The sequence below is a fragment of the Ursus arctos genome, unplaced genomic scaffold, assembly GCF_023065955.2.
Source record: "Ursus arctos isolate Adak ecotype North America unplaced genomic scaffold, UrsArc2.0 scaffold_15, whole genome shotgun sequence".
Lineage (NCBI taxonomy): Eukaryota > Metazoa > Chordata > Mammalia > Carnivora > Ursidae > Ursus > Ursus arctos.
Genome location: NW_026622819.1, coordinates 56,982,357 through 57,007,685, shown reverse-complemented (window position 1 = coordinate 57,007,685; position 25,329 = coordinate 56,982,357). Strand labels below are relative to the sequence as shown.

General features: G+C 41.9%; 1 protein-coding gene across 5 annotated transcripts in view; it reads right to left on the bottom strand.

Annotated features, from left to right (window-relative positions):
- The window catches only part of DOCK2 (dedicator of cytokinesis 2), a 406,900-nt gene that overhangs the window by 281,747 nt on the left and 99,824 nt on the right, over nucleotides 1-25,329 (bottom strand). For all 5 annotated transcript variants that reach the window (XM_026510947.4, XM_057312309.1, XM_057312311.1 and 2 more), the window contains 3 exons: nucleotides 23,820-23,928; nucleotides 13,271-13,341; nucleotides 11,389-11,495 (listed from right to left, as the gene is read on the bottom strand). In XM_026510947.4, coding sequence (XP_026366732.1) covers nucleotides 11,389-11,495; nucleotides 13,271-13,341; nucleotides 23,820-23,928 — 287 coding nt within the window. The remainder of the gene's footprint in view (nucleotides 1-11,388; nucleotides 11,496-13,270; nucleotides 13,342-23,819; nucleotides 23,929-25,329) is intronic.

Here is a 25,329-nt window from a genome sequence, read left to right as displayed (position 1 = left end):
GTTGGCTTGCATATTGTTTAAAAAATGTATCAGCAGACTTAACATAAAAACATATTTGTGGAACTTCTCTCCAAAGAGGAGAAGGTCGGTAGCATTGAGTCCACATACTGACACAGCAACAGTCAGTTGGCTCTGATTCACAACAGTCCTCTATACCCATGGCATGGACTCCCCCTCCTGCTCCTCACCATTCCCTGTAGCCTCCCCACCACGAGCTGGATTTCAATTGATCATTCTCACCCTGCTTTCTTAATAGGAGAGAAATATTTCTCTGTATAGTTGTCTCTGTCAAAGGTTGGGAAGTGACTGACCAAATAGCACTGTGTTTTAGGAAAAAATAAAAGGAATCATGTTTCTTTACGAAGTGAAGAAGTTCTCACATGTTACATAGGTAAGAAGAAAATCTGTTATAAAAATTCTAATTGAAGATTATATTATTATTAAAATATATATTGATAAGGTTATTTTATTAAAAGGCACAGTAACTATTTTTTTAATTTATTAATTTTTAAAAGTTCCATGATTTACTACTTGTGTATAACACCCAGTGCACCATGCAATAAAAGGCATAGTAACTATTATTCTGCATCTTCATTTCTTTTTTTTTTTTTTTTAACATTTATTTATTTATTTATTTGAGAGAGAGACAGAGATAGCGCACTCACAAGTGGGGACAGGGGCAGAGGGAGAGGAAAAGAACCTCAAGCAAACGCCATGCTGAACACGGGGCTCCATGCAGGGCTCCATCCCACGACCCATGAGATCATGACCTGAGCCAAAATCAAGAGTCAGATGTTCAAATGACTGAGCCACCCAGGAGCACCTGCATTCATTTCTATTTGCCTTCATGGGTGGGCTCAAGTGTGAAGACCTCTGGGGTAAATCTGTTCTCTCCCATCTCTAAGTTCCCCAGAGGGACAGAAACCCTTCTGTTCAAATACCATATTGCACAGCAATTCAGAGAGTACATTTGGGAATCAGACAGACTACAACTGGAATCCTGGCCCTGACTTGCTATATGGTCTGTGACTGTTGACAAGTTTCTCTCTAACTTTTAGTTTCCTCACCTGTAAAATGGGGTTATTAATATGTATACTTTACAGGGAGGTCATGATAATGAGATAATGGGCTAAAAAACTTAGCATGGTGTCTGGCACAAAATAATGGTTAGGTAAATGGTGGCCATAAAATTATTTATGACTATCTTTCTTTCATACTCCCCATAACATAGTGTTAGCTACATTTTTAGATTTTCAATAAATATCACTTGAATTGAAATGAATCTGCAGCTGGTTTTCAATTCAGCTGTGCTGTGGTCTTAAGGAAACTTCCTTCTATTCTAGGAAGATGTTGTGGGGGAAAAATCAGCAAAATCAAACTTAAACAGGTCTTCATAAAAGCCCTCAGAATGTCCTAAAACCCTGCCTCACTATAATTTAAACCATCCGTGACTGAAATCCCACAATGAAAACAAACAAAACAATTTTGGAGTCAACATATAAATGTGTAAAGATTTACAGAAACTCTCTCATTGTGTATGTTTCCTCTCATGTAAAGAATCACTCCAGAACTGGGGAAGAACCATGGGTCATGGATTGAAAGGCACTGAAACAGCCTGATCTTGCAGTTGTCAAATTTTAATGAGGTACATTTTTTTTTAATTGCAGAAGAGTTGATCTGGATTGTCACTAAAGAGGTAATTTGGGATTTCCCCCCCAATTAAATCATACTTCATAATGTCATTAAAAGCTACTATTCTAAGTATTGGGGGAGGTTCAAGAGGGATTCTTTTCTTTGATTGTATGCCAATTTCTTTTCACTCCAGTCAAGGAAAAAAAAAAAAAAAAAGGACACTTTACCAAATCTCTCCTGGGTTTGTTCTACAGCTTATTAAATCGCTGTCTTCTCTGATTCTAGATCTGAAGGTTTCTTCCTGAGATGGAATTCTGTGATCAGTCACACTGAAAAGGGAAGAGATGTGAGGGACAGCCTCTTCTCAGATCTCCAAGTGTGGAAGGGACATTTTGGAACTGGATGTGGCTTTGTAACCACTATAGGTGGGAGGGGCAAACCCCTATTTGAAGATCTCTGATGTCTCCAAGTGCTCTGATGAAAAAAAAACTTAGGTATTCAAAACTCAATAGCTCTTTCTAAAGAAAATAAATTGGCTCTGGTACATAAATCCTTTAACCTTTACCAGGGTTCTGAGCCTGGCTATGTGACCCTGAGGGCATCATGCAGTTTCCCTTCATCTGTTTGACCTTCTATACAATGGCCTCATTCCTTGCTCCCAGCTCAGGAAGGATATTTTAAAGCGTTGGGGACAATATATGGAAGGAGGGATTTTTAGGCACAAAACGATGCTCAACAGACTCAACAATATTATCATTGTGAATCGGAGAATGATTTTTTAAATCATGGGATTTCATGTTGGTAGAGCTCTGGAAAATCGTGTTCAATGTCATGATTGTATAGTTACTCTACAGAGGTTAAGTGAGATAATGTGTATTAGTATGTAGCAAAGTGCCTGGTGCATAAGAAGCACTCAGTAAACATCAACTGCAGTTGCTACTATTCATATTACTGTTGTTGCTGTTATTCAGGTCTCCTTACTCTTAGTTCAGTGCTTTTTAAAAATCAAATACATGAAGAAACCACCCTATGGGCCCAAGCAATTTTTTGCTTAAGAAGAATGATCATTTGAAGAAACCATCTCATTTCTTTCATAACCGAGAAGGTCCAAGCCTGGAAAAGTGCTATGTCTTGCCAACATAACACAGGGGCCTAATTTGGGGCTTGCCTATGGAAAGAGAAGCCTGACCCTTCTGACCCTTCCACCCTCAACTAGTAATAGCACAGAGGAATTGCACACTGTGAACCAGGGATTGAATACAGGTTCCAGCTAGCCTCCCGGCCCTCAAGTCTCCAGGGAATGGTTATGTCCTCGAAATACAAAATGACACTGACATGGGGAAAATAAACTGTCCCACACTTGAAACTGAGAACAGTGTATGGCCAAATGGCAAAAAAGATAAAATCAGACTCCCACCTCACACCATATATAAAACATAAGTTCTGTAGATTGATCACAAACTTGTGTGTCAAAAATAAAATTATAAAAGTCTTAATAAAAATATAAATGAAAATCTTTTAGGCTTTGGGATTGAGAAAGCTTTCTTAAGCAAGGTATTAGATTTGGCTATTTAAATGACCAATAAACTGATATTAAAAGTAAGAATTTTTGTTAAGAAATTCTATCTTAAGTAAACGAATGTAAGTTACGAGTGTACGAATGAGAAAAGATATCCATAATACATAAGGACAGCAAAAGATGAGTATGAAGAATGCACAAAATATCACGCAAGTCAATAAGAGAAATACAACCAACCCAACAGAAAAATGAACAAAAGACATGGACAGACATATCACAGGCATGAAACACAAGTGGCAAAGAAACATAAGAAAGGATTTTCATCATCATTGGTGGTCAAGGAAATGCAACCCAAGACAGGGAAGACTTATGTTACACCTCAGCCTTTGGTAAAGTGGGGTAATACCCGGTGTTGAAAGAGTGTTGATCCACAGGATCCCTCATGCATTACTGATGGGAATGTAAACTGGTACAACCACCTCTGGAAAACAGTTTAGCACCATCTCCTGAAGTCAAGCGTTCAGGTCCCTTACGACCAAGCAAGTCTTGTAGTTGCATACACAAAAGAGACTCTTGGACATTTGCAACAAGAAGCATGTACAAGAATGTTCTTAGCAGCAATGCTTACAATACAGAAACACTGAAACAACCCAAGTGCTTAAAATTACATGGTTTAGTCACACAATGGAACCTTCCACAGTCGTCAAAACAGGGAACTTGGGCAACTGTAATATGGATGAATCTTAGTATAATATTAAGTGAAAATAAAATGTTTCCCCCACTCCCACCAAGTTACTCACAGTTCAATACCCTTTTTATAAAGATAAAATAACCAAAGCACTAGGGACATACAGAGATGAAATAAAACTGCATAAAAAGGAAAGCAGAGGAATGATTAAGGAAGATTCAAGAATGTGGTCACCTTAAGATAGAGAAAGACAGAACCACATGGTCACATGTAATTGATTGTTAAGCTTCTAGTTTTTGTTTTGGGTAATGAGAGCCTGAATGTTTAATTTATTGTTAATGATAACTCACTGAACAAATATGTAAATAAAGAAAAGCGGGTGATTGTGTGGACCAATGATGAGGTGTATTATGAGTCAAGTGTTGTGATGCCTCCAGTTCTGTACAATCAAAGCCCTTTCTCTCCTTTCCCCCTTTGTAAGCAAGTCTGGCCATTTAATTGTATTACTGCCAAGGTCCAAAGACCAGTTTCCGAAAGCTGGCATCAGTGAAACTCTAAGCAGAGTAGGTACATAAAGAAATCACAGCCCTTATTTGTAAGGAGTCCACTCCATCAGCATAGACAGTCCCATGAACAGACAAGTAAGAGTGCAGATGTCAAGTATCACAATACAAATCTGCACTATGCACTGTGGGAGTCACTTCTCTCTGCCTGTACCGCTCTCCTTTCCCCCACTCAAGCTCCTGGAGTTATGCTTCCAACTCCAGAGACATCAACCAGAGGGCCATCTTCATCAGAATCCCCTTGGAGGGCTGATACCTTGCACATCATTCGCCCTCCCTACCAACATTTTCAGGGTCAGAATCTTTGACATAGGGTTCAGGAATCTGCAATTTTAATAAACTCCCCAGGTGCACGTAAGGTTTGAGAAATCTCCCTCACAGAGGGTCTATGCCTTGTTTTATCCCCTTTGTGAATTGAGGATAATATTCTGATCATCCTGAACTCTCTACTGTCACACCTCCCCCCAATGGTTAGGTATCCTGGCAGCCGTCCCTTTTTTTATAGCCCCTGGAGAAAGAGGTGGGGAAGGCTTCCTCAGAAAGGAAGAAGGTGTGACAGAGGGGAAGGCTAGTGGTCCCTCTGCTTGAGATTGAGACCTACAGCGACAGACATGTGTGTCCCAACATCCCCTCTTGAGCCAAAGTCCCAAAGAGAACCATTTTGGATAGGCTGTGAAGAAAGTCAAAAGCCAAGTCTTTCTTTCCTTTTCTAATTTGGTCCCTGGGACACTGTGCCAGATGCAACATTGGAAAGAGGGAAGGGACTATTTTCAATCTGAAAGACTGGTCTCATCTGAAGCCATAAAATGAAAAAAAAAGCCATTAAATGAAAATTTTAAGTTGCCACAGTACAAAGTAAAGGAAAGGCTCAAAAAGATTAGACTAAAAACCAACAAAGAAACAAAAACTAGAAGCTTTATCATCTTTGCATACTGAATTTAGTGCAGAAATTTGCAAACTTGCAACAGTTGCATCCCCACCCACTACCTCCCAGGCCCCACCTACAGTAGGGACAGAGTAAATGCTGAATGGGATAGGGCTGAAATGCCTACTTACTGCAGACTTCAGGTTTGGGTCTTAAAGGGTTGAGGAGGAGCTACTGGTTAGTGGCTGGGGGTGGGGGAAGGTGCTGGGGAGGAAGAATGTCTTCTAGGCAATATTTGCAAAGAGAAGAATTGTGAAGGGCTGTGTACAATGTCAGGAGAGACGAGAAGCCCACCACAAGACTAGTGCATGTCCTGTGAGGAAGAGGACTTGTTCCCTTACTGCCTTTTCCTTCTGAACAGTCTCAGAGCCCAGCCTGATGCGGCCACTCCGAGCTTCAGGTGGCTCCCGAACACCACTGCTTGCTCTGAAAAGCTGCAGCAACATAGCTACTACTGACATCAAGAGTCCCATTTCCCCCCCAGGCAAAGGTCCCTAGGCGCAGGTGTCCGAGAGTTTCCCAGCATTTGAAACAGGGACAAGGAGTGGAAGATGGAAGAAAAAAATTCCCTTGGGAGGTGTAGGGAGGCACTTTTTCTAATACGAAGAAGGAAGCACTTTCAACCACAAAATAGGCACTATGGTCTCCTTTTTTCATTCTGAGAATAAAGCATGGTATAGTAGAAGGAAGATGAGTTCTGTTATTCAAATCACTTGTGTTCTGAATCCAGCTCTAACACTTACTCCCTGTGAATGGCAGAGACAGCACTCATCACATATTCCATGTGCATTCCTTCACTTCCAGATTCCCTTGCAGCTGGGTTGGGAACTTGTGTTGGGTTCTGGACAAGGGACTGTGAATGGACGTGGTGGGTGTCACTTTCAGGCTGAGTAGTTAATAAGAGTGGCTATCCATCCTCCCTCCCTCTCTTCCCTTCTGTATGGAGGCCATGGTACCAGTTGGAATAGCTTCGGAAGGGACAAAAGGCACAGAGCCCTCACCAAACTTTGCAAAAGAGAGAAATAAACCTCCACATTGCTAGACCACTGAGATTTGGGGATGTATGTTTTACCCCAGCATTACACAGACTAATACATGAATACCCTAATACACTGTGTAATATTTGGTCTCATTGGGATGAAAGTTACTTGACTTTCCAGGCCTTGGTTTCTCCATCTATAACATGGGAATAATAATACCTATGATATTGGGTTGTTGTGAGAATTGAATACATATTTGTGTCCAATATAACATCTAATGCATAGTTGGCATTTAATAAATATAAATCAATCTCTCTCTCTCTCTCTTTCTAAGATGCTATTGATGCCATTATTATTCTTTTGACTATTATTATTATACACTAGACACAACAGGTGCTTTTAAATAAGTAGCAAGTGTGTCAAGTACTCTGCTGGTTGTTTTACATACATTATCCCATTTTTGTAGCTAAAGGAACCAAGGTTCAGAGAGGTTACTTGTTCAAAGGAACACAGTTAGTAAGTGACCAGGGCAGGATCAGAAACAAGAATTAACCCGAATCAAAAGTCCTTATTCTCATGGCAACATTCCTATTCACGTTCCTCAGATGTGGAATCCTGGAGGCTCAGAGATGTTACGCAAGCTCGCCAAGCAAAGTTAATCACTGCAGAGAGAGGACTTTCCTCTGTTCCCAGGCCAGTGTTTCAGTGATGTGCTGATTAGCAAAGATAAACCCCCTATGGTACTGGGCACAGCCGTCTGTGCCCCTATCCCCCACGGTGAACTGAGGTCCCCACAGCTCCACATACTGTGGGCAACAGATAAGAGGAGAGGGAAAGAAGGAAATTACATCCTTATAAAAGCAAAACTGGATGCTTTGTACTCACAGAACAGCTTCTCCATAAAGTTTCCAAAGAAAAACCCACTAGCTGAAAATAAACACTGGAAGAACTTCCAAATCTCTGTCAGGACTCTGTCTCTCTCTGTCTGTTTCTCTGGGTCTCTTCCTGTGTCTTTCTTTCTGTCTCTCTTTCTGTCTCTGTTTCTCTCTGTTTTTTTCTCTTTGTCTCTGTCTCTGTCTCCCTCTCTCCCTCTCCTCCTCCTCTGTTTGTTTTGGAAGTTGAGAAATGCGAGCAATGTGGATCCTAGAGCAGTTTACACTGAACCAGATGGTTCATCTGATTAGCATCAGACTAAAAAGACACATTACTTAGAGATTAGTTTCTCATAGGGACAAATCTGTTTCAAAGGCGCATAAGGTTTGCTTTTCTCGTAGACTCCCCTCAGAGCTTTCTCAGGGCACATCTATTCCTTTCTCCCATCACCACCAGCAGGCAAGTCTGAGCTTGAGTTGGAGGAGACAGCAAATTAGTCTCCACAGGTTTCTTAGTTTTCCTCTCGCTGAACTCTGAAGTCATTCACACTAGGTGAGCCACTCCCTGTGTGACCTTGGCTCCTTGAGACTCTTACCCCTCTCACACCCCAGGCTAAAAAGCCATATTATGCCACTGAACCCAATGAGACCCGTGCCGTGGTTATTCCCATTTTACAGATGAGGAAATTGAGATTTACAAGGATTAAATACTTTTCCCAAGACCACAGGTCTAGTAAAAGTTGAAACTAGTTGCTTCCATGAAAGGAAAAACGGGTAAAGTGTCTTTGTGTATTCAAAGAGCCCCATGGAACAAACTGTCATAAAGGATGACTGGCAAGTGTTCTAAACTATTTAACTACGTTGAGACCTACAGCAAGATAAACAATAAAACAAGAAAGCACAAACATCTCACTCTGACATACACTTCTTATAGGCATACATAGCACGGGCCCTTTGCAAAACTATGGGGAAATGAAATTAAGATTGGACAAAACCATTCGAAACCAGAGTGGGAAGCACATACGGTCAAGGCCCTTTATTAGATTACGTGTGTTACTCAGAGGTCGAGGATATACATGTAGCTTCCGGGAAAACAAGGAAGCTTGGCTTAGGGCTACATGCAACTGTCAAACATGAAGGGACCCCCTTACTGCAAAGAATTGGAAGATCAGAACAGAAGCTAGGAAAATGAAAGGAGCAGAAGAAATAATAGCCACAACACCAATAATAACAGCTACCACTTAATGTAGGACATTATGCCGTGATAAGCACTTTAAATGCATTATTCACCTCATTAGCCCATACAACAGCCTTCTAAGATAGACATTGTTATTATTTTTCCATTTTACAGATGAGCTTACTGAGAATCAGAGAGGTTAAGTAAATTGCCCAGGGTCACACAGCTGATAAGAAGATGGACTGGAATTCAACCCAGGCCTAGTGAGATACAAGAACAGTGCCATTAACCAGTAAACCTTCTCTCTCCCCCTCCTCCATAGGATCCTCCTGAAGATAGGCCAATAGGATGGTCTGCCAACATTTCAGAAAGAGCTTAAAAGCCTTCTGGCCCCTCTGCTTGATGTCAGTACAAATGTTTAAGGCTGTGAGTACAAGCTAATGTCACTGACAATACTCCAGGCAATTTGCACATCTGGCAGTTAAATGAGCACAGGCTCAAAGCAAATCCCATCCCTGAGGCACAGGACACTTCACAGGGAGAACTACAGGAGGGATTTCATTACAGCTCAAACTTGGCCAAGAAATCAAACTCACCTTATTTAAGGGTATAAAGGAGACACTCACCCAGGAGCCAATGACACCCAGTAAGCACATATGAATTCAGATTGTATTCATTTGGAACCTGAACGCTTAAGAAGGGGAATGAGATGAAGTTTCCCTTTGGGGTTATTTTGGGAAGAGGGTTCACTTAGCAAATCAATCGTGGGAGAGGAGTTACCTTTAAGCTATACATATTGCTTTCACATGCGAACCAAGGATGGATAGACTAATTTTATATTGCCTCCCCTTTAAAAGGGGTCCCCAAAGAGCTCTCTGTTCACCTATTTCTAGTCTCTGTAAGTGTTTAAAGGTAAGAATTTTGCATTTCATTTCTAACTGTGTACAGCACTGGGGCTGGCTTTCTGTCTGTTAATATTAATCAGAGGGTTTTTACTGAATCTGAAACTCAGAGACACAGCAGGACTGGTGAGCAGCAGCTGTCCAGTCTGCTCCGTGATTATGTTCACTCTCAGGGGCCGCTGCCAGCCCAGGAGATGTGACTGCAGTAAAGGAATTACTCTGACTTCCAACAGTCTGGAATTGACACCACATGCCCCATCCAGGAGGGTGCTAGCACTCCCTCTGGCCTTGATACCAAGCCGGGCACTGGACAATGAAGGCAAGCCAAGAACACACACACACACACACACACACACCCCGCTGCCTGTGCAGCACCATACATAGCTAAAGTCACCCTTGCCATGTCCCTGGCGTGGGACTCAATTCACCTCTACAGTGACACCACCTGAAATCTGGAAGAAACTGCCTGCCGGGGCAGGAAGCGACTTCAAAGCTTTCAGAGTGAGGGCAATTCATTCTGATGGGGAAGTCAGAACATGAAAACCATAGAACACTCACTTTTAAAAACCCAGTATACAAGAAATGCAAAAAGACTTACCAGGATTAGTTCCCAATCACCTTGCAACAAAACACCTTGCACAAACAAACCATATATTTATTGCATTAATCTGTTGTCACACACCTGTCTGAATGGTCAGGACACCACAGACATGAGTATAACATCACCAGAACACTTTCCTTCTTGTGCCCTTCTCCTAGCCTTAACTCCAGGCATAGGAATTCAGACAGTAATTTTAGAGGCACCATGTTAACCAGGCACTGGGGAAAAAGAATATTTACAGTGAAGTGGCTCCTGAATATTTCTGTGATTTCCAGGCAATTTACATAAATATTCAAGCCTAGCTCTCTGAATAAATCTGTTAGGTGATGACCGATCCCCTGCTTTCTAAGACCTCTTGTTTCTTGCAGTTTGCTTCTCATTTTATCACTGACGCCAGTGGGGACACAGAGGAATTAGAAATTGGGAACTGTTGGCCTTAGTATAAAGAAAACAGAGCTGCCCCTCAAAAGTCATTTTTTTCCACCCTCACGGATAGGAGTGATGCCGGAAATGTCAAGTGTTGCTTGAGAAGAGGTCGATGATGAACACTGACTTCTAATCCTGCCTGGCCGTATCCAGAGGCGTGGCCATCTAGCTCACCAACCTCGAAAACGGGGCACCCCAAGGCTCTTAGCAGTGGGGCCCTGGTCAGGCGACTGGTGGTTATCAGAGATCAGTTTGGGGTGAGCAGAAGCTCTGACCATAACTCCTGCCCAAAGCCACTGCCATTCCCTGCTCTCTAGGAAATACCATTACGTGAAGAGAGACAAAGTACAGAACAGTGGGCTATTTGCTACTATTTGAATAATAATAATAAAAGACCAGGGGAGAATATAGAGTATATATGTGTTTGATTGCTGATGGAGCTCCCTGGAAGCAAACACAAGAAATAGGAAGCACCATTGCCTCTAGAGGAAGGATCCGAGTGACTGTGCACGGGGTCTGGAGGGACCCTTTCCACGTGGTGCCTTTTCATACCTTTGCATTTGGATCCAAGCAGATGCATCACCTATTCAAAAGTAATTCATATTTTTCAAAACAAACACAAAACAAACCCCTCTAATTCCTACTCAATCAGAATCTCTGAGATGGGTCACAGGAATCTGCGTTAGCTCTCTAGTTTGTTCTTTCACTTTGGAAACTGAGAACTTCTCTGTGACGGGTTCTTTCTATCAAAAAGAAATCCCACCTACTTCAGCTCAAGTTGAAGACATGTATATACATATAAACCATGTAGGGGGAAAAAAAACCTCACGGCAGAAGGACCTAAAGTGTAGGACTCCAAATTTACCACCTCATTAAACTCTCTCAGGAGGAGCAAACAATGCAAAATAATCTTCTTAAGATCAATGTAGATTCTGAGAGCTAAAGTTGCCAGCCACTTTCTACTTTTTGCATTTCTTCAGACCAAGGCAGCTGTTGGAGAAGAAACATTTGACGCACAGCGAGTTGCTCTGGCCTGCTGGGCATGTGAAGTACATTGTGTGGTTTCTGGCACCACCCACCCTGCCCGGATGCTTGGCACTCACCTTGCTTCTTAAAGAGGTTGCTCTGGACTATCTCATTCATGGATTGGACTTTCTGCTTCTGGAGTTTCACGGGGGGGATGCAGGTGTAGAACTCATATAGGAGTTGGCTGAGGGCAGGAAAAACAGGAGAGCAGAGGGCCAGTTAGATCAGTGTTTCCCACAGCCTGGCACTTACAATCCATGCCCAGACTGCCATCTCTGTGGAGGCAGAGCTGACATACATCTTGCTCCCTTGCTGCCCCCCCCCCATTCCTGGCAAAGCATCAGATGTGTAGTAAGCCTATGTGGAGTTGGTTTTAGTGTTGACTACTAATAACATCCAAAGAGATGTGATAACCTAAAATAATACCAATAACCCTGAGCCCTTACGTGTATCAGACACAAACTCGGCACTTTACATCCATTATGCCATTTAAGCCTCACGACCCTATGAGATAGATACAATACTTATCTCAATTTACAAGTGGAAAAACTAAGGTTCAGAAAGGTTAACTAGCTTTCCCAAGGTTGCACAGCTAGGGGGTTCAAAAGGCAAAGATTTAAAACCAAGTTCTGACTTTATTACCATACCACTTTATTTACTAATGTTTTATAGTTAGTAAAGCTTTGAAAGTCTTAAGATCAAAAGGGTCCTTAATTAAAAAAAAAAAAAAGCTAAGAAAAATTACAGGTTAGAAGCAGTTTGGGACATGAAAAAGGAGATATTTCTTCCCCGATAGAGAGAACATAAAAACACCACTGAAACAGAATTATAGCCCCTGTCAAGCTTCCAAAATCAGCTCATTGTGTTCACTCATTCCTTCAAGTACTTGTTAAGCATCTATTCGATGTGTGACAAGCAATGTGCACAACAGTGGGGATACAATAGGAACAGACGTGGTCCCAATCGGCATGGAACTTATATTCTCACAGATGTCGGCACACAACACAGAGGCAAACAAATCAATAGGAGAGGATATGTGCAATGAAGACAAGAAATAGGGAGCTGTATCAGAGAGTAGTGGAGTAGGGGCTGGGGGAGGAATTGAATTGATTTATAATATTCAGAGGTAGCTCCTCTGAGAAGATAACATTTAGTTTGAGACTAGCAGGCTGAGAAGAAAAGAGTACAAATCTTGAAGACAAAAAGGCCATGAATGAAAACACTGTCAAGATCCAGATCACATCTGGAGAGCAGTGAATAGAATTATAGTGAAGTTCACGCCTCGGTTTTGATGACTATACCACAGCTAAGTAAAATTTGAACTTATTAAGGGAAGTTGGGTGAAGGGCATATGTATACTATCCTTGCAACTCTTTTCTAGATCTAAAAGCATCTCAATAGAAAAAGTTTAAAAATCTTCTATATGTTATCTTGGAACTTAAGGGAATTTAGGAAAAAGAAGGAAAGGCCATTATCTGGCTTAGAGGTCTCTATTCTAACAGCATAATCACTTTAAACTAATGTGTTCATCTCATGAAAGAAATGGGGTAAAGAAGGCAAAAGGGAGCCTATCTCTCTATTATTCCTGTAAGTGATTGGAAGTTGCTCTCTACAGTACGTACAGGACACAGATTGGGACCCCAAAATAAACTTCAAGTGCAAATGAGATGGCAACATTTACACAAACTATCAGTTCTTTAATCTTAAATGTTTGCATTTCTGTATCATTCGTGTCATCAAAGAAGGATGCTTATTTTATGGTGGTTTTCAGCAAAGTCTGACAAAATAAAACCAGAATGTAAAAATCCAACAGGAATCTCTACACCAAGTTCCTAACCATGTGCCCTCCCCGCCCCAGCTCTGAGTGCCCATGCAGAATCCCCCCATAAAAGCACTCCTCCTCTCCCTCTGAACCCCTGGCTGCCATCAGAGCCAGGAAAGTACATGGTGAGCTCTCACCTGAGTAACTTTGCATCGAAGACCGTTTCTACATCATGGAGGACAGATGGAATGTATTTCAAAGCCGCCACCTAGGTGGAAAGTGAAATCAACATGAGGGATGCCCACGTCCAATAACTTCACATGGTGAGGAGGATGACCCTGAATCCTGGGCACTCCTGCGGAGGTTCAAGACTGTATGCACACGGAAACATTAGCATGCACTTCTTTGATGACAAAAGCCAGCCACAACTTCTTCTATCTTCAAGGAGGCAGTAATGTATATGATCACAGACTTCAAAGTTAGATCCCTGCTGTCAGATCTCGGTTCGACTCCTAGTAACCATGTGGTTTTGGACCAAACACTTAACCTCTTTGATGTGTCAATGTCCTTATCTCTAAAATAGGGAAATTAATACCTATTTTGATTGGAAAAATTAAAAATCATATACATGAGGCATCCGACAGAGAGCCAGGCCTGTTTTGGGTGCCCACTAAGTGGTAACTTCTATCATTATTGGAAGATGGATGGTGTGTTTGAATTGTTTTGTGGGTGGCAGGGACAGCTTGGACTGAGTTACTCATATTTTCTCTCCCTGGCCCATTTGTGAACAACGGTAGGCATGTTTCAGACCACTACCTGGATTAGTGTACTAGCTGCACATTGCGGTGGCCTGTTTCTTTCCTCTGTGTACGTGAACTGATGCATCCAGAGGTATGAGACCCACCCAGTCACTTGCATCACAGCATCCTTTGCGAAGCAGCAGGGTATACTGCAGTTTCCACAGAAGGACTTATAAGTCACGTGGCTGGAAAATAATACTTAAGCATCTAGTGGAAGGCTGCATTTAAATTTTTTCTTTTTTCTTTTTCTTCATATTCTAAGTGTTCCATAGTCAACATTAATCAATCACCCTTTAGTAATCAGATCAAAATAAAAATATTGAAAATTCCTTTCTTAAAGAAAATCTTACTCCTAACCATATACAACTGAGCTTCTTAGTTAACATAAATAATAATTATGACTATTCTCTGAGAACTTTCAGTGGGGCAGACACTGAACACCTAATAGATTATCTTGTTAAACCTTAATGTCAATCCTACAAGGGATATACTATTTTCATAGATAAGGAACCTCCGGTGCATCAAGACTAAATAACCAGACCTAGGGGCGCCTGGGTGGCACAGCGGTTAAGCCTCTGCCTTCGGCTCAGGGTGTGATCCTGTCATTGTGGGATCGAGCCCCACATCAGGCTGCTCTGCTATGAGCCTGTTTCTTCCTCTCCCACTCCCCCTGCTTGTGTTCCCTCTCTCGCTGGCTGTCTCTATCTCTGTCAAATAAATAAATAAAATTTTAAAAAAATAAAAATAAAAATAAATAAATAAATAAATAACCAGACCCAAATCACAAAGTTAGCAAGTAGAAGAGCCAAGATTCAAATTCAGGCAGCCACCCCTCATTAGCCTTAAGTTACACGCCCACCTCATTAAATAACAACTCTCTCTCTCTATGCTTCAGCCTTTTCTTTTTTCTTGTGTTGATGAATTTTTAAAGTCAGTAATATATGTGCAATGTAAAAAACATCACACAGGATAAAGTATTAAGGTGAAAATTGTCACTGAAGTCCTGCATCTCCATCTCAGCCCCAATCCTTATTCCCCAGAGGGGCCACTATCAATGAGTTTCCTTCCAGACTGTTTTCTATGCAGGAGTGCTCACTAGCAAATGCATGTGTGTGTGTGTGTGTGTGTGTGTGTGTGTGTGTGTGTGTGTAATTTAGATAGTTCTGCACCTTGTTTCTGCAGTGAACCATACATGCAGCACTAATCTTTGCATGTCATCTCATAGAATACACTCTCTTCATATCCAACCACAACTCAGCAATGCCCTTATGGGTACACAGTACCTTCTTTAACCCCTCCCTTACTGATGGATGGATTTTATACTATTTTCAGTTTTTCTTTATTATAAAACTGTGGTACAAAGAGTTAATATATACATTTGTGTATCTGTAAGAATCCTTGCAGGACGGACTACTCAAAGATGAATTAATGCATCAAAATGTATATTTTAATATATATAGTGTATTTTAGGAAATGCTGTCATATTATCTTAGAAAGAAACAGTAACCAATTTCCTTTCACTCCTTTCCCTATAACCTTGCTAACACTGGTACACAAATCTTTTTAGTTTTGGCAATGTGATATCTAATTTATAATGGTAATTTACAAATCTTTGGTTTCTAGTGCACTGGGCACCTTTTCTGTATTTATTGAATATCTGTATTTACTAAATTGCTTGTTCATATCTTCTCATTTTTCTTTTGGGTGGATTATTTCCTTATTTGTTTGTGGAATTAACCATTTTGCAGCAATACCATTTGGAAGAATTTCTTCTTGCTTGTCCTGTTGTTTGTTGCTAGTCATATCTTTCATTGCACAGAAGAACTTTAATCTGTATGTTGTCAGATTTGTCAGACTTTTTCTTTATAGTTATTGGATTTTGTGTCTAGGAATTTATTTTTTATTCTTTCAAATCAAGATGACAAGAGATAACAAGATTCCAAAGCTGATGCTCTAGTGGGAAACCCTTGTTCCATAGGATGATGTTAGCTAGGTATCCTGTGAGGGAAAACGGGCTTGCAATAAAATAATTTGCAGAAACTCTGGTTTAAGCAAAATTAAGCCAGTGAGCTTTCTTTTTTTTTTTAATTGCAGAACTTTTCAGAATTTTAATATGCTAAGACACACTATAACATTCCTCTAGGCAGTTACAGTATCCAGTGCATTCCGACCTAGTTGGTCAAGGCCATTTTGATAAAAGCACCAAACTGATGTAGCAAAAACAGATGCCTGAGAAGATGGGCAAGCAAAAGAAAAGAATGAATGGGATGAGTCTGGGCCCATGGGAAGTAAGGAGGTATGAGGAACCCACACTCTCTCTAAAGAATGAGTCATTCTTGTTCACCTGTTCTAACACTGTGCTAGCCAAATCACACTGCACTTTCCCCATGGGAATACCTACTGACAATGTCGAAATTCTAAAGAGATGCCCTATGCTGAGGCATATGTCCTGAAAAAGACTGGTGCAGGCACTCTGTTCCTTCATTAACTCTTAGACCCAAGAACATAGAGCTCTGGGCCCATGGGGATCTGGGCAAGAACCACAATGTTCCACCTAGCACCTGCACATACCAAGGCCCATCTATTCACACCCTGAGCCTCAGCATCCTCACGTGGGGTAAAGGAGAATGATGTGAAATAAAGTATATCATGTACCTATTGTAATGTCCAGCACATAGTAGGCTCCCAAAGGTGTGTGTGCTGAATTTCAACTTATTTCTTCTCTCAAACTCCTGCCTTTACTCCCCAGCACCTGGATAAAGTATAATATGTACTCATCAGAATTAAGGCCAAAGTGAGAGGACAAAAATGGAGATCAAACCCTCAGCAAGTTGGGAAAGCCAGGACTTCATTGTCTGCAGCAAGTTCCTGGCTTTCAAGGGCTGCACACCATTTCAGGGCTTTGAAGCAATGCTGCAGAGCAGCCATCACCAGGAGTCCTACACTGGCATGCACACTTGAATGCTTCAGCTGACAGTGAGGAGGGGTTGGACGGGGCTGGGACAAGGATGTTTCACAAGAAGCCAATTTTCCCAGCTTCTCAGCTCTCGGCTGACAATAAAGTAAAACACACAAAGTAGCTGTCACCCTGAGACTCAGAGGGTGTTATCAACTCAACTGGAGAGTATTAAACTTCCATCGGGTGGCCTCACAGAGAAGTGGCAGGTCTGTGGTTTTCTTTTCCAACAAGGACGGCCCACCTCTCATCCAGGAAGTCTGCAGCACTGACCGCAGGGCTCCTGTCCATAGTTCTTCCCTTCACAAGTTCTTACACACGTGAGTGGAGTAATAGCAGGTAGGTTCAGCAGGTGCAACCAGCAAGCTCCCCCAGAAGGCAGACCAGCTCAGCCATAAGACCCCCTGGGGACCTCCATTTGTTGCATGTTTCTAAGGCCTGGAAACTAGAAACAGCTTGGCTTTCTAAACCTATTGGCCTCCTGGGAACTATGTTGCTTTACTATTGGTGTAACTGTTACTCTCATTAATACTACTATTATACATAAAATAATATGATCATGTTGTTACATTTATTCCATAATATATATTCCTATATTGCATATAATATTTAAGAGAAACATATACAGATAAGTTTATGTATGCATATGTATATAAAGGTATATAATAGGATTATTTATTATAGGGTTTTTAAATAACAACCGTTATTGGAAACTTTAAAGATGTCAAATACTTTACATGTATGACCTCACTACACTTTTCAACCACTCTATGGATACTGTCATCCCATTTTACCAGCAAGGAAACTATGGCAGAGAGGTGAAGTAATTTGCCAGAAGCCACACAGCTAATATGCAGCATAGTAATAATGCGTACCTGATTCTGTCCAGTTGGGCCCTAGCCAGTGTGTTTTGCTACTACCCACCCTGCTTTAAGGAAAAGTTTCCATCTTGGCAAGGGAGGAGGTTTCAATAGGGGAGGGAAGGCTTTTTGGTGACGGAAATAGAAAAAGAACTTCCTCCTCTTTATGAGGATAATTTTTTAAAAGAAGGTACAGTTTTTCTGACATCTCCTCAGTTAAGGATCTTCCTCACCTCATGTATCAGGGGTTGTAAGAATGGACACCAGGAAAACATTTGCCAACTTAGTAATTAGCTTATCATGTGGCACTGAGAGGATTTCCTAGATTAATCACCAACTCTGGACTCTCTCGAAGGCTAGTTTCAGCCTCAAGAAGAGAGCCAGATCCAAACCAAGCAACATTGGTTTCACTGGCCCAGAGATAAGTCATGAGAGGACATTTGAGATGACTGTTATCCAGACGGACTTGCCCAGAATTGATAATCCTGGGCTGCTAGAAACAGCAATTATTTAAAAAGAACAACAAAAATCAAACCAAACACCCCGTCAAACTCAAAGGGGATTTGTCTTTTGAGTTTTTACATGCTCCCTCTCCCTCCAAACGGAGTGAGAGCAAACTGCACCAATGCCAGTAGACAGAATTTTAGCCAAAAAGAGCATGTTTTGCAGTGATGCAAGGTTTTACAGGAGCACTAGACATCTTCCTCATTCAAGAGCACAGACAGTATTTCCATCCCACCAATTTTCAGTGCTTTTATTTTCACCAGGCACTGGATGGCCAAGGTCCATGGAAACTGGACAGTGTCACAGAAATGCACCACAGCACGAGCAGAAGAGGACAGCTTCCTTAGAGATACGGTGCTGTCCTTAAGAACAGTACATGCAGCTCTCTCAGGACAGTCAGCCTCCTTGACAATCTTTCAGGGAAAGAGAAGGAAAGATGGACCGACACGTTCCAGAATACATATGTCTCCATGCTTTCTGGAACCGAACGTTATGCCGGCCCCCATGGCTTGGCGGGGGCGGGGGAGTTCAGTGTTTACGGAGGGCTGGCTGGAGAGGCAGATTGTCGGAGTCAAGTCCCTGTGGATCACTTTTATCTTATGTGGCCTTGGGCAGGTTAACTCTCTGTGTTTTCGTTTTCTCACCAGGAAAATGAAGGAAACAAAGTTACCTAATTTAAGGCCAATGTGAAGATTAAATGTTAGTTATCAGTATGACTACAGCAGCCTCACTGAAACAAAATTTCATCCTCCCCACCACTGAATCCATCCTCCCCAAACATTACCCCTAAGTATGGGGTATATGGTTGAGAAGGGGACAAGTTAAATAGTAAGTTTCATTTCTCCTACTTCGGGACTTCAGCATACAGCCTGTGGGCCTGTTCCCAAGAATGGACCACTTTCTTCCTTTAGTTGGACATTTGAACATTTTATACCAATAAACAACGAAAAGAGAGGAAAGAAAAAGGCATCCTTAATTAGCTTGCCTTCATGACTATGAACCAAACATCTATCCATCTTTACTATTGTTATTACTGTTGCTTATTGCTTATCCATTTGGCATTTTGCAGGAAAGATTTGGCTAAGTCTTTCATGAAACTATGCTTTGTTTGGTGGTGATTAGGAGCACAAACTCTGGACTTACACCGTCTGGATTCAAATCCCAGACCTGCCCCTTCTTAGTTGTGGTTAATTACTCAGCCTTGCTAAGCCTCCATTTCCACATCTGTAAAGTAGAGATAAGAAGAGTATTTGCCTAATAAGGTTGTTATAAATATCAAATGAGCTAACAATATATATAAAGCTTTCAGCCTAATGTGTGATACATAATAAATGCTAAAACACAAAACAGTGGAAGCTAGTGTTCATTGTTTCATTTGTTTAGCCAAAAAATATTCAAGTACCTACTAAGTGGCAGCCACGGGTTCAGGTACTGGGGATACAAAATACAGAGCTCCCTTACCCTCCTGGACACTCTGGTGGCATTATTAGCATGTATGACAGTCATAGTGGCCAAGGGAGCATGCCATTCAATGTGAGCTGCTCATTTATTTTCACTCACACCATCAAATTGGAGCATTATGATGAACCCTGGACCTAAAGGTGAATGGGACAAATGCGACTGCATAATGTCACCAAATGCCCTTTCCTCACATTCGAGCTACATCCAATTCACTCACGTCTGATTTTGATCCTCTCAACCTACCATCAGTTTTATCAACAATGCTCATAGGGCTGGCACACATGGGGACTTCTAAGCTTATGGCCTGTTACTGAAAACACATGGAAACCCCCGTCCTAATCCATTCCCTGTGGCAGGGAGAACATTAACTTTGGAGTCAAGAGACCCAGGTACTTTCAAATCCTAGCTCCACCGCTGTGGATAGGTATAATCTGGGATGAATTATTTAACTTTATGAACCTCCTATGGACACCGAAGACAGTGATCCCTTGCAGATCTCTGGCAGGATGCAAAACACTGTATATGAAGAGCCCAGCTTCATGCCTGGCACATGGTAGATACTCAATCAGTGGAAGGTATTTTTAATGATCTTCTACTTTCTTTGAATTGCTGGTTTTAAATTCTCCATAGTTTTGAGCGAGCTGCTGCCATGCCAACTCTGAACAATAAGGAAAACTACAGGAAGCAATTCACAAACACCAGATGAGTCTTAGAAATGAGAAATAACTTGATGAGATCCCAGAACTCACAATGGACAAAGCCGAGATTGATTGAACCAGATCTGCTCTACGCTAAAGTAAAGCAGGCATGAATGAGGGTTTCCACCATGAGCTGCTACCCAGCTGGAGGTGTAAAGTTGCACTCACTGGCATTCTTACTCTACGCTCTCACCCAAAATGTATGAAAGACACTACTAATAGATCACAGCCCTCTTTCCCACCATACCCCATGCAGGCTCAGAATCAGGACTCCAGTCATCCTATACTATGTCATTCCTTTTTTTCCCCATAGAGTCAGTTCTTGTGGGTTTATTCTCCCTGAAATTTATATCTATGTTTCTTGATTTAGCTGAATAACCAAACGTCCTAAAACCGTTCAGCCTCATGTAACAAGATTAGGAATATAAATATCTCCTTCTACTCTAGGCAAATGCTCCAAAAACTTCTGTTTTATGATGAGGTAAAGAAGGGAGAGGTATAAATGGCTAAAAACTATTTAAATTGAAATAGGTAATAGGCTCTATATTTCTCCCTTTACATACATTGCTTTATTTAATCCTCTCAATATTTCCTCTAAATTAGACATTAGGCTTTCCATTTCATAAAAGGATAAACAGAGGCCCAGAAAACTGAAGCAATTTGCCCAATGTCCCATGCCCAAGTGCAGATGCTCAATTACCACTGAGGTCTTTCTGACATGAAATCCAAAGCTCTTGCCCCAGTAGCAAATGACAAAGTCCAAGAAGATTCCTTGTATGGAGCTTGCTAACATGACATGGTCTTGACCTCTCTCCCCTCATCAGCCCACACATTACACCTTAAACCGGCATTAAATCTTCAAAGGTTGTTGCTTTCCATATTTGGATATGGTTATATCCTTCTTTGCCAAATTTTCAGCAACCATAGAAATAGGTAGAAAGTATCATTGATTTTATGTAAATTGTGGAAGCTAAATTTGGTCCTCAGAGCAAATTAAAAAAGAGATGAAGGTCCTTTTGATGACTCTGGGGTGGAAATCCATGAGGAGAAACCAGCATAACCTAGCCCAAATACCAGGGAAAATAAGGCATTTCTACATAGCTTCCCAGACAGTAAGAACTTGGGTAAAAAGGCTTATGCCCAGACCATAATAATCACGTTAGTTCTCTGCGTTTACATAGCATTTTATAATCTGCTCTTTTGTAGACAGTGTTTATTTGATCCTCGTGTAAACAGTGAGGGCTTACAGATGAGGAAACAGACAGTGAGAAGTTAAATGACCAGCCTACAGTCATACAGCTGAGCAAGAAGAACATCCAGGTCTCCTCAGTGCCACGGATGCTGACTGGCTCCTCTTTGCTTTGTAGCTTTCTTTCTTTCTCCTCCTTTCTTTCCCTTCTTAATCCCTCTGTCCCTTTGTCCCATCCCCCAAGGTACATGTAGTTCATTACCAGGAAATAGGTGCTGAAATTAGAAAGACTGACTCCATGAGAGCTGTTTCCCTCTGGCTTTCTCAAGGTCAGTGCTCTGTCCCTCTCCTGGTACCTCTACCTCTCTGAGACACCTGCTCCTTTCTCTTCCCCACTAACTGCTTCCTTCATTTGTCCGTCATTTCTGCTCCTTCGTACTTCAGCTTCCTCAGAGCTATTTCAGACCTGACTCAATGCTACAGCCTCTCCCTTTGCAACCAGTCAACCTCAGCCCTCACCAAACATCTTCACACCTCTCCCTGGAAGCTCAGCTGCTTCCAATATGATACAGGCGGAGTGACAGGCTCCAGCTCTTATCACATTTCTTCATGCTGTCCCCTGCTCCTCTTATTCCCTTTGTTGTAAAATGATGAAGCTTTGTAAAATGAGGGAGGACTTAGGAAAAAAAAAAAAACACACACACACACACACAAAAGGGAAGGGAAGGTAAAAACGGTAAGACTCACCCTGGAGCAAACAGTCTTATCTCCAGTACGTGCTAAATGTATAGTGTAAAGAACAGTGTAATAGAGCAGCTCAGAGCACGGTCTTCAGAGCCAGGCATGAGGCCATCTGAACGCCAGCCACACCCTTGACTGCAGTGGAGCCTGACAAAGTGGTATCAATTCTGAGCTTCAGTGTCCTCATCTATGAAGTGGAGAGCTGCACACCTATCCTGAGGGTCATTCATTCAACAGATATTTATTCAGCATCAGCTATGTATCAGGCCTGCTCAATGTGCTGAGGATACATTGGTGAACTAGTCAAAGCCCCCCTCTACACACACACACACACACACACACACACACACACACACGCAAACACACACATAGACATGCAAACACACACACACAAAGAGGTCACCAACATTTGTTCAATCAAAAAAGCCACTAGCAAAGTGATTCCTGAACACCAGGGAGTTTTTTAAACTGCTTGCCCTGGTCACACTCCATACTGATTAAATTAGAATGTCTGGTGGTGGTAGCCAGGCATCAGAATTTATTAAAGATCCCCAAGAGATTCTGATGTGCAAAGCTGGGGAGTCGTGGCATCAGCAGTGAACGCTGCTAGACAGACTTCTGCCTCTGCCTTCTTGCCTCCGTTCTAACTGGACACTAGCACCTCATCCATTCCAGCCAGAGGCTGGGTGATCCCAGGCACAGCAGATTTTATATTAGCAACTAAAAGGATAATTCTTATTAAAAGAAGGAAAAGAAGAATCTGCGTTAACTCATTGTTTCAGTAAATGTGTTTTTTCCTATTCATGTGACATGAGGCAGCCCTCCCTGCACACTTACAAGTCAATCCTGTGAAAGTTAGGAAGTCTTCCCCTAAAACAGCCTCTCCATTCAGGCTCTCTGCTGCTAAACTCTTGCTCAGCCTTGGGGTGGGACTCAAGGGTTCTCAAAGATTGCAGAGTTCCTACATTAGCATCATGAGCCATAAATTAGAGGACCTCTCTCCAAAGTATCTCCTGTTTATTGAGGAGACTCTAACCCCAAAAAGGGATCTGAGCTTATGGTGCTGAGAATCGAAAGTAGAGGATTTAAGAGGCTGCCACCTTAACCGTTGTTACCATTATTATTTTTCTTTTTAAGGAGGCTCCATGAATAGCATGGAGCCCATTGCTGGGTCTGAACTCACAACCCTGAGATCAAGATGCAAGCTGAGATCGAGAGTTGGACACTTAACTGACTGAGCCATCCAGGCGCCCCACCATTGTCACCATTAGAGGTGGATCAGGTTTGACCTATTTCCTTCCAGGTAGCAAAAGCTTCGGAGTGATTTAAAAAGAGGCACTGTTGCCCTCACAGGAAACAAATAATAAATGTGCTTTCTTTGGTGTTCATGATCCTTGTACCATGTGGCCAGCCCAGGCCTTCCATTAACATAGGGCTACATATTCAAGCAAAAGTAGACATTATCTCACCATACTGTTATTTATCAGGTGACCAAAGGAAAACAGATTTTTTTTTTTTTTTTGTAGTGTAAACCCACCTGCAAAAGGATGGTTGTTTTGTATTGACTTTTCATCAGGTTGTTGATAGATTCAAAGAGCCGTCTCATGGATTCTTCAAACTCCATCTGTTCTTTGCCTTCATAAAGCCTGAAAGAAGACAAACCTAGGTCATTTTTCAAGCCTACAGGCAATAACTTTGAAAGGATGGGCCAGCCACAAACTTCATTTAAAATTTAGAGTGAGGGGTGGGAGACAGGGACTTCAGCACCATGGTGCTGAGCCAGCAGTGTTTCCAAGCATCGTTCACTGGCAGGAAAACCTCTGACCATGAGCAGAACAGATACCCTCCCACTGACTCCTGCCTTTTTTTTAAACCCTGAAGAACCTCAAAGGAATAAAACTCATCCAAGCTGAGGGGACATTAATAATTTCACCCTTCTGCAAGAATCAGAAGAGAGACTGTGGTCACCAGATTTCCAAAGCGTCTGGGAAGCGTCAAGGAGAAATATTTTCAAGTATTCCACCCTTGTACTTAGCCATTGCCTGCTTGTCAGACAAATCCGTACTTGCCTCTTCCCCGTGGGGGGCCACTGTGTACCTGGCCCTCTCATTTCAAGAAGTGTGCTTATCATCTAGTTGAAACCTTTTGTTCCTCTTTTTATAAAGGCCCTATGTTGTTACTGTCAAAAATGCAAACATAGCAGAAACACATTACTTATGAAGTGAGACTCCTCATTAATCCTACCTTGAGATAAGGATTGTTAACATTTAGATGGATATTCTTGCAGAGATTTTCAAGGCCCACACGAAGGCATACATGCAACTTTTTATAGAAACCATCCCCTCGTATAAAATCCATCTCTAGGTTCCTAAGGCTTATGGTCCTCTTGGCCCAGCCTTGGAGTGTTGTTCAGCCCTAGGCCTCTCTAAACAAGGCTCTATCGCCAACCATGAAAAATCTGCAGCCTAATCTGTGGCATCCTGCACGAAATACGGACAAGAGTGCTCCTGTCTCCAATTCAGATAAAGAGCGAGTCCTGTCACTGCCCTACACAGTCAGACGCCACTTGCTGCGGCTGTGGGAAAGGTGCTTTCCTTAGATAAACCGCTGACACACTTAACGGGTCTGTTTGCTCCATCAACCACAGGAAGGGCGGTCCATCAACTGCTGTATGCACTGAATTCCCAGCCGTCCCCTCACCCCTCTTTTCTTTTCGTTCTGCTTCTCTTCTATTGCCTTTCTCTGTCTTTAAACATGTGTCTGCTCATCTCCTTGTGAGTATTATTTACTCTGTCTCTGGGTCATTACGTTTATCTCTGCTTTTCTGTCTTTCTGACTCCATCTTTCTCTCTGTGTGTTAGTCACTCTCTGCCTCTCTTCTCTTTTCTCCTAATTTACCACTTCCTAAAGCCCCCCTGAAGTCAGAAGCTTAAGGGAAAGCCAGTACTGAATGTTCCAATCAATTACAAGGACCCAGTGATTGCTGCTGACTTTCTGGGTATCTAGTTCAAGGTCATAGAGAAAAGGCTGTGAGAGGAGCCAAGAGT